The sequence below is a fragment of the Podarcis muralis genome, chromosome 5 (assembly GCF_964188315.1).
Source record: "Podarcis muralis chromosome 5, rPodMur119.hap1.1, whole genome shotgun sequence".
Lineage (NCBI taxonomy): Eukaryota > Metazoa > Chordata > Lepidosauria > Squamata > Lacertidae > Podarcis > Podarcis muralis.
Genome location: NC_135659.1, coordinates 74,935,311 through 74,951,633, shown reverse-complemented (window position 1 = coordinate 74,951,633; position 16,323 = coordinate 74,935,311). Strand labels below are relative to the sequence as shown.

The window sequence follows — 16,323 nt, the reverse complement described above, 5'->3', positions numbered from 1 at the left end:
CGGGCTCTCAAATTTCAGTGGCACCTCCCCCGCTCTGTTTTGGTGCCCCTTCCAGACTGGCTCCCAGTGCGACCTCACCAGTCGTGCTACCCTCAAACCACCTCTGCTATACATTACACCAGTTCTAAAGCAATATGCTGGAATCGGCTCTTATTTTTAGTACATCAGGCTCTCAAAACACATCACCGTACGGTATGCTTTTAAAACTCCCTTTAGTCTCAAAAGCGATTTGCCATGCAGCATGGATGCCTACCATTTGCGAAAGCCTAAAGGCCCTTTGGGATTGTGGAGTTAGTTTCACAGTTGTACATATTGCTGACCAGAATCTACTTTAAGCTGGAGTTTGATCAATCACAAAACTATTATTCGTCACAAAAAAAGTCATCTTCTCTTTCTGCTGTGAGATAAAGGAGAAGAATGGGGAGGGCACTAATGCAATATACCTTGTCTCATTTTAATGCCTCTAAAGAATGAGATTTCTTGAGCAGTCTGTTCTGTCCTCTTCCTTGCGACAATACTCCCACTCAGTGGTAAGATTGGAAACTGTGCACAAATGAGATGGTATCATTTGCTAGAGAAAGTGGTCTCCTATCATAGCAGTGCAAGACCAAACAAGACCCTCTTCAGGGATTTGAAAAGCACACCATGTTGTCACCATGCCCCCCCCCCAATGACTCTGGTAGAGCAAAAGCATTTCATTCACAACATCTCTAGGTAATCTCATGTTGTTTGAACTGGGTCTGAGTTGCTTAGGTCTTGAACTGTGGGGACTTACTGCCCAGCAGCCAGAAGTCTTCTTATTGTGGGACCATAGCTAGGAGGGAAGGGGGGTAGCTGATTGGCAGAGCATGTACAGTGGTACCTCGGGTTACATACGCTTCAGGTTACATATGCTTCAGATTACAGACTCCGCTAACCCAGAAATAGTGATTCAGGTTAAGAACTTTGCTTCAGGATAAGAACAGAAATCATGCTCCGGCGGCGCGGCAGCAGCAGGAGGCCCCATTAGCTAAAGTGGTGCTTCAGGTTAAGAACAGTTTCAGGTTAAGTACGGACCTCCGGAACGAATTAAGTACTTGACCCGAGGTACCACTGTATCTGCTTTGCATGCAGAAGATTTGAAGTTCAATTCTTGGCAGTTCCAAGTAAGGCTGGAATGTCCCCTGTTTGAAATCCTCGGTAGCCACTGTGAGTCAGTGGGTTTGCCAACATAGCGCTTCTGGAAACCAAAAAGAGAACCAGTAAAGATTCTCAATGCATGAGAGATTGTTTGATATTTCTACAGAATTCCTGTTTGCACCTACATTAAACATGGCCACATTTCATTGGACACCACAACTGGATGCATATCCTCCTATTCTGAACAGAGGAAAGGTTTTTAAAAATAACTTATCTTTGTGAGCAACAGTGTCTGATGTAGGCCTTTTCCTCCCAAATAATGGGGTGGTCAATGCAGGGGCATGCCATCTCCATTTGTGATTCTCTTTTAGATATGACAGCCATTTTGTGTTATGTCACACACCCAATGGCAGCCATTTTGTACTGGCACCCACAATACTTCCCCCAAATTCCACATGTGCCCACTGTCCCAAAAGAGTTGGCAACAATACTGAGCTGGATAAACCAATGGCCGGACTTTTTGTAAGGCAGCTTCCAATCTTCCTGTGGCTTTATTAGAATTTATAAAGAATTTATATGCCAGAGGGAAAACAATAGAACCATTCGTTTTGGGCTGTGAGGACAGAGAGATGGCAGGCTTAGAATTTATCTGCTGCTGTTTGGGCTTAATTCAAACCAAATTGATAAAGTCTGGGAAACAGACAAAATGCTTCAGAGGAACTGAATTTATCTAGTCCTTCAGAAGAGCTCTGATGTGGAATTTGAGTATCCAGTACCTGATACAGGATCAAATCACAGATTAAAATGCTTAGATTTACAAACCCTGGATTTTCAATACTGGACATTTTTATCGTAATGCTGTGATTTTGTCCCGTCAGTTACTGGAGTGAGTGCATGTGGATCCCGCACCCTTGCCTGATCCAATAGCAACCAAATGCTTGTGCACAGCTGATCTTGCTGAACTTCTCTTTGCCAGGATCCGCAAAAGTGGCAGGCTTATGCCACACTGATAGGGGGCCTTCCAGGAAGGAAGGGCTGAGATTGAGAGGACAGGCAGCAGCCCACCTTTCTGCCTTGGCCAAGGCTTTTGCCGATGGCTTCACCTCAGTGAGCACCTTTGCAGCAACCCTTCAGGCAGTTGAGGGCTGCTGAGGAAGAGGCAGACACGAAAGTGACTGACTGGGAGACCTGGGAAGAGCACAGAGAGAAGTCCCACCAGGCCGGGATTACAAAGAGGGGGTCAGGTCAGGGATGGGGGAGAAATACCTGAAGGTGACAGGAGATGTTAGCCAACTGTGTGGGACCCAGGGAGTCTTTGCCTTGTCTCTCCCCAGATCTCTGGGAGGAGATGGGTGGGGGCAAGGCTACCCCATCACAAGAACTGCTGGAATTCTCTGAAGAGAGGGAGAAACAGGTGTAAGAGAGAACAATAAGAGAAAGGGACTTTTAAAGGGCAGTCTGTGCCTTACCCTTCAACTCTTACTGATGAAACCAGCTGGAGCCAAGGGGAAAGTGGGGTGTCCCTGGCAACCCCTCAGCTGAGGGTGGGCAGAGCAGTCATGTGGGCTGCTGGGAAACAGACCTAGGAGCCCGAGGAAGGAACCCACTCCTGGCAGAACTTGGGGAAAGTAAGTGACACACAAACTGCTGACAGAGACTCGCTTCTCTAAGCGTAGAGCAGCTCCCCTGGGACACCCTCTGCTCTGAAGAACAGTGCAGGAACCACCACCACCCTCCATGAATTTAAATAAGTTGGGGAGCACAAAAGGAAACCATCATGTGATGTAACAGGTGGAAGAACAGAGTCTACAAAAGCATCACTAGCCAGTGCTTCTCCTGCGTCTTTGTGTGAGGTGTATGGATCCAATGTTCTTTAACGTATTGCTTTCCCCTGGCTCAATCACATGCAAGTAGAGAACCTGGGCTTCCTTTGCACACTGGGGATGTGAAGCAGCATCACCAAGAGCCCAGCACAGCTGCTCTGTTAAGCTTCAACTCGGAGTGGATATTACTCCATTTTTTAATCACTATGTAAATGCTGTTTCATGCTTCCAGACACAAATGAAACAAACTGTGCCAGCTACATATACTTAAAGCCTCTTCCAAGCATTTGATATGTTATTTGACATTGGTGGCGTATGAGTTGTACCTAATTAGCAATTCATATGAACTAAATTGTCTTAAACTGAGTTGGGTGGAATCTACACGCATATAAAAACCGTTCTGAAAATGCTTTTTTAAAATTAAAAAAAGCATTTTTAAAAATACGTTGCATTTTCCATAAGGTTCACCATCGCCATCTAGTGTCACATTGTATATTGCACCTAAAACACACTTAAAATGTTTTATTTGCAGCTGTATAGCTGAGTTATTTGTGAAACTGGGGGGAAGATTTAAAAGCTAAACAAAACATTTAGATCTGAAGATAAAGCTATTGAAGTTAAAGCTACTATGCGTAATGACTATGTGCTCTGCCTCCAAAGATGAAGGCAGCAATGTTTCTGAATACCAGTTGCTGGAAACTGCAGAAAAGGAAAGTACTTTTGCCTGCAGATTTCCCATAGGCATCTGGTTGGCCACTGTAGGAAGAGGATGCTGGACTTAATGCCCATTGGCCTGATCCAGCAGACTCTTCTGATGTTCTTATGTTAAAAATTGTAAACCATCTTATCTCCTGTGATAATATTTAGTTTTGCTCAAAACTAGCTGTTGTTCTTTCAGTGTCAGCCAGGGGTAACCATCTCCAGATGTTGCTGCTACATTTCCCTTCATTCTTGACCATTAACCACATAGGCTGAGCCTGATGAGAGTTGGGAGTCCAGCAGCATTTGGAAAGCACCATATTGCCTTCCTTGGAGGTAAACAGTTTATAAATAAAGTCATACCCTGGAAGTCAAACAGCTCAATTCCGGAACGTTTTGGCTCCCGAACATCGCAAACCGAGAAGTGACTGTTCGGGTTTGCAAACTATTTTTGGAAGCCAAAGTCTGACGGGGCTTCCACGGCTTCCAGTTGGCTGCAGGAGGTTCCTGCAGCCAATCAGAAGCCGTGCTTTGGTTTTCAAACGTTTTGGAAGTCAAATGGACTTCCAGAACGGATTCTGTTCGACTTCCAAGGTACGACTGTAACAGCGAAACTATGAGAGCCCTGATTTGTTATTTGTAAGAATGAAGAGGTCCCGATTTGAAGTGAAATGTGGGTGGGGTGTGAGAATAGAACAGAGAGATGAATGAGGCCATTAGCAACACCACAAATTGCAAATTTCAAAAGATCATAAATCACGCCCTCGAGTAATCCTAAGACTGGATTGAAAAAAAATCAATAGTATTTTAAAAGTTATTGTAACAGTGAGAATACTTTCTATTTGGCTTCTGGCTTCTGAGGGCACCGTCACTGAATGCAGTCAGAATAAAAAAACAGAAGCCACACCACAGTTATGTCTGAAAAGCTTTCATTCGTATTCATCTGCAGGATATCATTTCTGCAGATCTGTCATTTTGAAAGCAAACAGATCAAAACTACTTAACACAACAGTCTCTGGTTTGAATTCTTTGTTGATCGTAGGATTAACGTAAAACTCCAGGGTTGCAATCTTATAAACACTTACTTGGGAGTAAATTTCATTGAACTTAATAGATCTTCTAAGCGGGCATGTGTAGAATTGCACTCTAGGCTTGTTTAAGTTACAGGTTGACGTCATGCATCTTCAAGAATTAGACATTTAAGGACATGTTGTGAAAGTTGTGGGGAATAATTCTGAATTCATGAGATTACTAGCTTGCCATTGCTGTTTAAGTCAGAGCTTCTTTTTTTAAAGCTGGAACTCAGTTGCAGCACCTCTCAGGTGGGAGATATTGCCATTATAGGGGAACAAGGGAGGCCTTTGTGGTGACTTTTGGCACCTCTTCTTCTAGAAAAACAGCACTGTATATGGTTTAGTACTTTTGGCGTTTCCCCCCCAATGAGGTTAAAATGCTTAAACTTCACTGGGGGAGGTTGTTAACATGACAGTGATGAAAGCAACCACTAGTTAAATACTACCCTTGAGGGCATAGCCAGGACTTCAGAGTGCTAACTTTCTACTGAGATGAGTGGACTACTGGTCAGGGCTCTTCCAGATGACATTTGAAGAGCTACTTTTAAGAAATATGGCATCTTGATTATAAAACTGGCATAGTTATCCACCGCCTTGAAATTTGCCCATTAGGAAGCTTTACTATGAACCTTTCTGAATTCCCAGCATACTTAGAAGCTGGAAATGGGTAAGACAATACTAGATTGCAAAAGTTGCTTCAATTCACAAGGCCCGAGGATTACAGATACTCCTTTCGGGATGAAGAATCAACAGAGCATGGGCCCCTTGTACCAGGTATGTTGATTGGCCAACCTTTCCAGTGAAGAACACCACCATTTAGGATCATAGTAAAAGCCTTGCTAGGGACGCGGGTGGCGCTGTGGGTTAAACCACAGAGCCTAGGACTTGCCGATCAGAAGGTTGGCGGTTCGAATCCCCGCAATGGGGTGAGCTCCCGTTGCTCGGTCTCTGCTCCTGCCAACCTAGCAGTTTGAAAACACGTCAAAGTGCAAGTAGATAAATAGGTACCGCTCCGGCGGGAAGGTAAACGGCATCTCCGTGCGCTGCTCTGGTTTGCCAGAAGTGGCTTAGTCATGCTGGCCACATGACCTGGAAACTGTACGCCGGCTCCCTCAGCCAATAAAGCGAGATGAGCACCGCAACCCCAGAGTCGGTCACAACTGGACCTAATGGTCAGGGGTCCCTTTAAAAGCCTTGCTGCAGCAAAGTAATTGTGCACACAGATACATAATTGCACCAACAGGTACATATTTCTCTAGGTGTTTCGGCACACCCAAGTACAGGCAGCGTGCAAGGTGATGGGGAAATAATAGAATGTCTTTCTATTTCATCAGATCTGGGTGGCATCCCTAAATGCTTGTCTGCAATCAGTGAAATACTACATTAGAGTGGGTGGGGGGAAACAACTCAGTGTAAATAAACCAGAACTGATGTTACCTGAGGCTCAGTAGAACAGATGGCTGTGAAAATGCCTGTCCTGGGTGGTCAGTCTCTCTAAAGAAGGGATAGCGAACCTGTAGCCCTCCGAATGCTGCTGAACTGCAACTTCCAGACAGCATGACTAATGGCCAGGTATAATGGCAGCAACATCTGGAGAGCCATAGGTTCCCCTTCTGTGAAGTATCAGGTTGATAACTTGGGTGAAACTTCTGGACCACAGATGGGGAGCCTGTAGCCTTCTGGATATTGCTCGATTGCAACTCCCATCACGCCTGACCACCAGCCATCCTGACTGGAGTCCAACAACACCTGGAAGGCCACAGGTTCCTTATCACTCTTCTAAGGCCCAGCTTTCCTTCTAGAATTCTCAGTAGCGGCATGTGACCCAAAAATGTTCCATATCAGCTTTGGCTGATAAACAATGGATGTAAAGGAGAAGTGGGTCAACAACCAACATCCTTTGGTTATCCATATTATTCCAAGGATATCAGTGTCTCGGCTGACCTCCATTCCAAGCAAACAGAATCTGGTTGTGTGCATGCACCCCTGGAGTCTCTCACTGCTCCGAGACCGGGGTGGCATCTAACAGAATGTAGTTTGAGCAAGCCACTTCCTTGGTGGAGTACGATGGGGCGCCCTAAATTTCTGGAGAGCTTTTGAAGACTTGCTTCAAAACGCACAGCACCATACCACCCTGGGAGGAAGCTCCATTGAATTCAATAGGACGTCCGTCTGAGTAGACAAGGGTGCAATCCCGAGAGTAAATCGCCTCCGAATTCAACAAGGTGTTTTGTTTTTTAAGAGGGCATATTCTAGGACTGCGCTGGGGAACCTGACGCTTCCTTCCCGGGGGAAATGTGAATGAGAATATGCATTTGCTTTTTTTGCAAAGGCTGGCTGTTTGCAAAATACTTGGGGGGGGGGGGAGCTGAGCGCCCTCCCCGCCCTGGCAACCCGGAGCCGCCTTTCGCCAGCAGAGCGAGCTCCGCCGAACAAAGCCACGACGAGGGGATTAACTTCCAAATGACCCTCGCCGCGCGGCCGAAAGCGCCGCCGGAGCCCCACCCCTCGGGCGGCCGGAGGTCTGGCTGCTGATGGTCACATGGGCCTCTCTCAGCATGGTGGGAAGGGAAAGTTTATTTGAATTGCAAGCGCTGCCCGCCTGCCCGGGGACCATCAAACTTGTGCTGCTCCGCTTCCTGGCCAGCTCTGCTGCTGCTCCTCCTTGAAGTTTGCTGCGCCCTGCGCTCCGCCAGCCCGGCTCCAAATGCTTCACTGAGTTTGCAAGGTGATTTTTTAAAATAATAATAATAATATTGTTTTATATCCATTTCAACCTCTGCTTTTGTTCATGCCATTTATTGCTTTTGCAACATTTGTGATCGCAGATCCCCTCCTTAACCAACGTTAAATGCATTTTCTCCTATTGGCGGCTTCTCTTCTTTTGCAACTACTTTTTATTTCTATTTTTTCCTACACCCCCTTAGTTCCCTTTCCCCATTGTCCGCCCTCTGATTCGAGGCTCCGCACGTCAGTCACGGGCTTGACTCTTGCCCCTCCCCGCCTCCCCGATTGAGCGCTGGCTCCCCGCCTTCTTCCTCTGCTTCGTCCTGCCTCCCCAAGGCCGCCTCTGGTTGGGCCGGCGCCGCGCCCGTCACGCGGGGGAGCCAATCGCAGCCGGCCTGCATGCCCACGAGCGAGCCGGGAACTTGCAAGTAAGTGTGCGACTGTGGGTTAGGGGAGCGGCAGAGCTTTTGGGGGAAGGCGGCTGGGAGGGTCGGGATGCTTTGGGAAACCCCTGGCCGGCACCGAAACGCTGGAGAGCACCCCTGGGTGTCCCTGGAAGTGGGTGAGGGAGGGGAGGTCTGTTGCTTAGAGGAGGGGCAGTATCAGACACCAGGAAGAGTTAAATGTTGCACCCCAGAGTTGTTGTTTTCCAGTACTTAAAAAAAAACCACAACTCCAGATTTAAAGTTCCCCATGAGATGCAAAATGATCCTCGTCTTCACATACCCTGTGAAAAGTCTGGTGTTCAGTTTGCTGGAGAATCTGCCATCTTTTGCATCTGCTTCTCAGCTAAAAAGGGATTTTGGTTTTTGGAGGGAGGTTTCTTATAAATGGGTTTTTGGAGAAAGCCCCTTGGATTTATTCCAGCTTCTTGGAGCCTGGTGGTACTGATCTGCAAACCCAAAGACTCTGTTTCGCTCTGTTGTGTTGGAATTTCTGGAGCTGTGCTGCAGGGGTACCTTAGGAGTACTGCAGGTGGAAGTAACTGCAGGCTGAACTTAATGTGGGAAGCTAGAGCAAGTATAGGTAGCATCTTTGCTGGCTAGACAGCTAGCTAAGCCTGGTGGGGTTTTTATTTTGCAGAAGTGTTTCCGGAAAGCTGTAGATTCACCCTCAAGGTGTGAGTTCAAGAAGGGAGCTTTCCAGTAATTTTTGCATGCCCAATCTGTCATATATCGGCTGTCTGCACTGGAGACCTGTTCATTCCTGGCTCCTTCTAGCTAGATAGGCTTAATTCTCTGTTACTATTATCTTACTAATATAGACAATCATTCAATTATGCGAGCCACCCCCTGTGGCTTCAAGTGGCACAGCTCAGATGCAGGTAAACCTGTGTCTGGGCTGTACCACCTCAAGATGCAGGTGGAGGCTGGCATAATTGAATGCCCATCCATAAAAGCGAAGTCTAGCTAAGCCTTCTTGCAACTAGTTTTCTATAGGCATGGAAGGTTTTTGAAGGAAGGAGCATTCCACCATGTGATTTTCCCTCCTGTTGTCTGTACATCCTAGATCCAGTTTGCCCACCCCTATAAGAACAGACCGCTAGATGTGCCTTACTCTGTTATCCCTGCAGAGACTTTTGGCTAATAGTGAGGCTTATTTGTCATCTTCTTAAGTGTCTACATTAGCTAATGTCTTGCTTTTATGTTCTGCTGACATGGCTGAGTGAGCCCTGACCGGGAAATGAAACATTTGCATGCTTTTGTTTTGTGCTGAATTGCTTACTTGGAAGTACTTCTCAATTACCTGAATGGCACTCGCTTTCCAAATTTGTGTGTAAAATCACAACCTAAAGCTCAGAAAGTCTTTTGTGTGATGCAAATGTTGTTGTTTCAACAAGGCCTGCATCATATGCAGGCTTGCTTCAAGTAAGTACCATTGGACCTGCTGAGATTTACTTCTGAGTAAAGCAACACAGAATGTGGCTTTAGACTTCAAAGTCCATAAAATTAATCTAGGCTGCAAAAAATTATACTAGCCTGCTATGAGTCTCCGTGCTGACCTATCAAGAGAGGAAGCCCCATCTTCCATCACCTACATGGAAATGCAGGCTTCTAGCTTTTTGGCTGGCTAGTAAAAAAACAGATCTACCAAATAGACTGGCAGGGGAGTGATGGAGCAGTCCACCCCTCCTTTGGCAGCTGTCTGTATTTCCGTGATAGTTGTAGAGAAAAAGGCATCCCTCTCTTTGTGACTTGCACAGAAAGGAAGTGGACTGTGAATAAATCCTTTCCTCTTCCACCAGCCCCCTTGTTTGCCTGCATGGAATTCCTGGTCACCTGTGGCTGTCACACAAGTTGCTAAAATACAAGTATGTGATGTGGCTAACTCCATGCAGTGGTGCAGACTTTTTTGGTAGAGCAAAACCCCAACACGTCAGGTGTGCAGAAGGAAAAACATTAATTGTGTTATTCATAAACCCCATGTTTCTCTAAATAGCCCCGTCTCCCAGATAAGTCCAGGATCTAAATTTGTGTGGCTGTTCCACTGACCCTGTGTCAGTTCAAAAACCCAGGGACCCGCTGATGGCCTGGAGGTGTCTGTCCATGTGAGACAAATTAGAACATGAGAAAATCCCTGCAAATCAGGCCAGAGGTTCATCTAATCTTGCATCCTGTTTTCACAGTGGCTGACCAAATGTCTATGGGAAATTTACAAGCACTCCCCGCACTTCTGAGTCCTAGCAATTCAGAAGCATACTGCGCCCATCTCTGGAAGTAGAGCATCACCAACGAGGCTAGTAGCTATTGATGGCCTTCTCCATAAATGTTTGCAATCCTCTCTACGTGTTTGTTTGGAAACAAGCCTCACATACATAAATGATGTTTCCAAGTAAGTGGGTATAGAACTGTAGCCTACAATCATTTCCCAAAACACCTGTATTTCTCCTTGGGGAGGAGAACATATAAACAACAATACATATAAACTAGTAGTTCAGCAATAGAGGTATGTACATCCTTCTAAAAGGGGCCTGTTGTAACTAGGGAAAACGGCACGTTTGTGTTCCTAAGCTAAATTGATAGTTTACGTGATCGGGACCACTTGCCAAATAGCTCTCTGAAGGTCAGAAAACCAATTAAAGGGAAAAGAATAACCTCTGCTGTGCCTGTGAGGTTTTAACTGGTGTGGGTTCTTTTTTGGCAGCGGAGGCAGAAAGAAAATAATGGCTGGTAATGACGACCTCTTAAAGAATCTGCAGAACAACTTGCAAGAGCTGAACAATCTCCGCTCTAGGTATTACATATCAGCAAAACGTACCTTGTCTGCAGGGGCCAAGGCACTGCTTCGTGACCAGCAACAACTGCCAAGGGAGAATATGAACATCCAGCCATTTGCTCCTAGAAAGAGCATCCGCCACCGTAACCCCTACTGGCCTGATGAAGAAATCCGGACCTTCATTGAGATCTGGGGCGACGACCAAGTCCAGGCCTCGCTGGCCACCAATTTTCGCAACGAGGCTCAGTATGAGTGGATCTCTGATCGGATGCGGGAATACGGCTATGACAGGGATATGAAGCAGTGCCGTTTGCGTGCCAAAGAGCTTCGGCGAGGATACAAGGCCATTGTTTGTGGAAACAACTCCTCTGTGAGCGGCCAACGTGCCCTGCCGTTCTATGATTCCTTGAATAGTTTCCTGTGCATGCACAAAGGCCTGGTGGTGTCCAAAGTCTCCCTCTCCATAGATCGGAGGAATCGAGAGGCACAAAAGCTGGGGCTGGAGCAGGAGAAAAACGAAAAACTAAGCGTCGTCCTTGTTTCCGACGACGACGAAGCCTCCATCCCAGAGCCTGCGGATGACTCAAATGGCTATTTTCAAGACCCGCGGATGGATTCTGATCCCGTGAATGCCCAGTCTCCAGGTGATGAATGGGAGCAGCACGGAGAAGACGACATCCTGGCAGGTGATGAGGCTTTGCCCCATTTCCCCAGTGCTAGAGGAGAGAGCCATTCGGCTGTCAATTCAGGTGAATTTTGAGAATTCAACTCCTCTTTCAAAGATCATTGCTTTTGAGCAATGTCACCTAGGTGGGTTAAGTTAAGATGGTGGTTTGGGCTGAGCTTGATTTCTTTTTTTTAAAAAAAAACACCTCTGAGATGTTCTGGGAGGACTCCACTTACATACTAGAAGCCTGTCCCTGTAATCTAGGGATTGGGAACCTGTGGTCCTCCAGATGGCAAATTCTACAATGCCAATAAGACCCAGCCACCATAGCCCAATAGTCATGGATAATGGGAGTTGTAGTCCAACTGGTTCCCCATCCCTGCTGTAATCCCAAATGTATGAGGTTTGGCTATAGCTACTTAGTGGGGGGGGGGGGTCCACACAAATGTCAGAGGTTGTCTCCTTAGCATTGTTGGGCATGCTCCAGAGCTAAGCCCTAGTGAACACTGGCTGAAATTAAGCTTTCAGTTAGGCGTGGAGAACCTAGAGCCATCCAGATGTTCCTGGGACTATAGCTCCCATCAGCCACAACCAGCATGGTCACTGATGATGGGTTTTGTAGGCCCAACAGCAGCTGCAAGGCCACAGGTTCCCCTCTGCTTTTAAGTGTAGGCTGCTGCTGCTGTTTTAACTTCTTTTGGCATCTGGTGTGCTGCTGGCCACCCGCAGAATGCCACCGTTTTGTTAACTCCTGCTGTCTTCCATTGCAGGCCCTTCCAGCTCTTTCCCCAGGGGGCCCCTGGCCGACACTGACAGAGCGAGCAACCACTGGAGCAGGAAACAGAGGAGGCAACCCGACGCTGCCTCGGACCTCGTGGACGCCATATCGCAAGTGGGCGACAGGCTAGTGTGTGCCCTATCCGATTTGCACTCGAGGCACAGGGAGACGTCTGAGCTTACGCAGGCCAGGGAGAGCAATGCCCGCAAGGAGGAGCTGACCATCCTCGCAAGCCACGTGGGCCAGGCCACCAAAAACATGGACAAACTCATCACTCTTATGGAGACGTCGACCAGGCGGATCGCAGATGCCATGGACAGGCAAACAGCTGCCTTGGAGAACCTGGCACGGTTGTTTGCCACCAGGGCGCCACCTCCTCCAGTGCCCTCCACATCCCAAGGGCAGCCTCCGCATTTCTCCCCAAGCACCTCTGTACTGCTTCCATCATCATCATCATCATCGTCGCCACCGCTGGTGCTGCACAGTGCTCCAAACGCTTTGGGGGCCCACCACGCCAGTGCTCCCAAAGCTCCAGAATCACCAGCTCCCAGCGAGGCTGAGGAATGCCAGCCAGAGAAAAAGAAAATAAAAACAGAAGGCAACTAGTGGAATCTCATCATTTGACAATCCCTCAAACATGCTTCTTTGCTCTCATTGGGTAGACACTCATCCTTATTAAAAGAAACTCCTTTGAGGGGGAAAGTCAGGATGGTGAAAGCTGTAACAAATCTCTCTTTTTTTTTAATGTAGCCAGAATTTCAGTTTGAAGGTATGTTTGCGTAGAAGAGGGAAGGATGAGTTTTGCCTAGGATGACAAAACTGTAGAGTTCACTGGCATTCCACTGTTCTGTCCCTTGCTCCATATTCTGCTGCTTCGTTATGCAATTCAGACTGCAGTCCTGTGCACAGTTGCTAGGGAGTAAAGCCCCACTGAACTGTGTAAGTGCGGTTCAGATCCCGGCTTAGGCCACAGAGAAGCTTGGTTCAGAATCCCTGCTCAGCCCTGAAGTTGGTTGGTGGCCTTTGTCAGCTGTTTTTCCTCTCTCCAAATGGGCAATACAAATAATCTGCACTGCTTGGTGGTTTTGAAGATGAGCAATTTAAAGACTGAATCATTGTGCACAGTGAAACTGATATAAATGAGTAGAGAACATTCTTTGTTGATATATAACATGTTGTTGTTAAAATCGGTGAAATGCCCAGTGAGCGATGGGCTCTTTTCCTCCCTTGTCTCAATGAAACCACGTCTTTATTGGCAAACAAAAATAGTCTTCAAATACTAAAATAGAACATTTTTAATGTGGTTGCGGCAGCTGCTCTTGCAAGATCAAAGCCCAAGCTTGGTGGTTCTTTCCTTCACAGGTTATAAGAATGGGGAACCTCTGGCCCTCCAGATGAATGTTGAACTACAACTCCCTTCAGCCCTAGCAAGTATGACCAATGGCCAGGGATGATGGGAGTTGTAGTTGAACAACATCTGGAGGGCCAAAGCTCCCCACAGCTGGGCTACAGCTGGAGGAGGGATAGACCTGAGTGCGCAGAGGAGTGGTCTCCATTTTGTAGCTCATGCAGGACAAAATGGGTTAGTAAGAGAAGCAAAGCAAACCTTTGGCTTTCAAAGAACTCCTTGCACTTGAGAGTTCTATGAAACTCATCTCCCAACCACTAACCTTGTAGAGGAGATCAAGGACTAAACATCAGGAAGAACTTTTATGACAGTAAGAGTTGTTTGACATTGGAACAGTCTCCCTCAGGACATTGTGGACTCTCCTTCATTTGAGGTTTTTGAGCAGAGGTTGGATGGCCCTTCTGTCATGGATGTTTGAGATTACTTCATTGAAGGGGGTTGTACTAGATGGCCTTTGGCGGATCCCTTCTAACTCTATGATTCTGTGGCTAAGTCAGGGGTGGAGAACCTCCAGGGTTAATCCTGCAGTGGTGGCACACAGCCTGCTCCCTGTCAAAATTGGCCCTTGAGGACAATCATGGAGTCAAAAAGGTTCCTCACCCCTGAACTCAGGATTTGTTTCTTTAATGTTAGCCTGCCTGTTGTTTCTGGGCAACACACAATCTGGGGGTATGAGTGTGACAGCCAAATCTTGCTTAACCCCAGCATCTGGCACTCAGAGAGCCAATGTGGTGTAGTGGTTAAGAGCAGTAGTCTTGTAATCTGGCGAACTGAGTTCGCGTCTCCGCTCCTCCACATGCAGCAGCAGGGTGACCTTGGACTAGTCACACTTCTCTGAAGTCTCTCAGCCTCACTCACCTCACAGAGTGTTTGTTGAGGGGGAGGAAGGAGAATGTTAGCCGCTTTGAGACTCCTTCGGGTAGTGATAAAGCGGGATATCAAATCCAAACTCCTCCTCCTCTTCTTCAAAGCTTATGTTGTCCCTGACCATTGCTTGTGGAGAAATCAGACTCCATGAATTTGTCTTCAAAGCCTTCAAGCTGGGGGCCAGTACTATTTCTTGTGGTAGCGAGTTCCATAAGTTAATGTTGTGCAGAGTGAAAAGTACTTCTGCTCATAAGCCCCGAGATGTACCGACAATCAACTTCGATTATGATGCCAATGTCTAGATATTGGAAGAGTGAAACACTCTCATCTCCCTTCCTAGTTGCCCTTTCCTCTCTCATTCTCCAGGTGGGTATCTATGACTGCACAGAAAAAAGATTATTAGCCTCACGAACCAATGTAGTTGGCCTGACAGAGGCGCACTGTGCAAGCTGGAATTTCTCCCGTTACAATTCCCTTTATGGGAAATGTAAATTGTATTAGTGCTCAGCTGCGACTGCAAATACCTGCCTGCAGTCGCTGTGTGGACGTGAGTGGGGAAAGGGATTGACAAGAGTCCCAGTCCCCATGATGGCAAACAGTTCCAACTGACCTAGGTGAGGCTGAGTGTCCTCATTCCTATACAGTGGTACCTGAGGTTACATACACTTCAGGTTACAGACTCCGCTAACCAAGAAATAGTGTTTCAGGTTAAGAACTTTGCTTCAGGATGATTACAGAAATTGCGCCCCGGCGGCGCGGCAGCAGCCGGAGGCCCCATTAGCTAAAGTGGTGCTTCAGGTTAAGAACAGTTTCAGGTTAAGTACGGACCTCCGGAACGAATTAAGTACTTAACCTGAGGTACCACTGTATTTGAAAGCGCTGTGCACCACCACCCCAGGTGAAGAGCACATTGATTCCTAAACAAAGTATGTGGTCGTTTCAGACAAGCAACCCATTTTTAAAAAATGTGTATTAGGGAACTAGAGGCCTGCATCCAAAGATTGGGCTGGTTATTTCAGCCTTGCAACTAAGGCCCCAATTACTACTAGCCTGTTAAGGGGCCAGCAGCTTCTGTTTCCACGACGGCTACAGAGAAGGAGCCCTACCTCCTCTTGGCATGCTGAGAGAGAGGGAAGAATGCCTTCTACGAAGCAGATTGTGCCAGCCTGCTACATTTTCAGGAAGGCCATGAAGGAAGGAACAAAGCGGACAGGATCAAAATGCCACATATCCTGTAGTGTGGGGCTCACGGAAGTCGCGAGTAAAAGGTGTGTGAGAGAGTATTGCCAATACATTCTAAGCGCATATGCTATTGAATAGGCACTGCCACTTTTAACTGAAAAGTGCAGACTGCTCTTGTTTCTCAAATGCCTAGTTGTAACTGGGATCTCTACTGTAGAAGATCAGGGTTATGCTTCACCTAAGTAATACTAATTTTGTTTGTTGTTTTTTTTTTAAAAAAAAGCTCTCGACATTTTTTACATGGCTACCCTACCAATAAAGTTGGATACTAAAAACTCAAAGTGGTGACCATTTATTAACATTTGGTATGTATGTCCAGCATATGGCCTGGCGTGCTCTGGTCCATGGGGTCACAAAGAGTCAGACACGACTAAACAACAACAACAACATGTATGTCCAGCAGTTCAGGTGAGGAGCGGGGGGTGGGGGGGAGACGTAATATCATTTGAAGTTCTTTAGAACTCAACTATCATTATATTGTAATAAATAGGCTTAGGTTCATTCTGTGAAATGAGTCGCTCAGGCATTTTAATGCAGGAAATAAATAATAATCATCCTCTTAAAACAATTCCATCTTAGTCAGCGTAGCTATCTTTTTTGCATTTTGCCTACAGAAGAAACTGAAAATAGTCTAGGGATTAAGCCTCAGAAAACCACAGTTCCTCAGATGAAGTAATGTTTATTTGAGCCAGTTTGTGCTTGGA

The 16,323-nt window shown here is 46.7% G+C and overlaps 1 protein-coding gene across 5 annotated transcripts; it reads left to right on the top strand.

The window, feature by feature from the left end:
- Positions 1 to 7,133: 7,133 nt before the first annotated feature.
- LOC114599538 (uncharacterized) lies at positions 7,134 to 15,900 on the top strand. 5 transcript variants are annotated; one of them, XM_028734959.2, is made up of 5 exons: positions 7,138 to 7,442; positions 7,642 to 7,869; positions 10,068 to 10,273; positions 10,586 to 11,406; positions 12,095 to 15,900. In XM_028734959.2, the coding sequence occupies exons 4-5, from the start codon at positions 10,605 to 10,607 to the stop codon at positions 12,706 to 12,708; spliced, it is 1,416 nt and encodes a 471-aa protein (XP_028590792.2). In that variant the 5' UTR covers positions 7,138 to 7,442; positions 7,642 to 7,869; positions 10,068 to 10,273; positions 10,586 to 10,604; the 3' UTR covers positions 12,709 to 15,900. The 5 variants fall into 5 exon arrangements, with proteins under 5 accessions (XP_077785368.1, XP_028590794.2, XP_028590792.2 ...); XM_077929242.1 differs by lacking the exon at positions 10,068 to 10,273 and having other exon boundaries at positions 7,134 to 7,442; positions 10,586 to 11,343; XM_028734961.2 differs by lacking the exon at positions 10,068 to 10,273 and having other exon boundaries at positions 7,137 to 7,442.
- Positions 15,901 to 16,323: the final 423 nt, after the last annotated feature.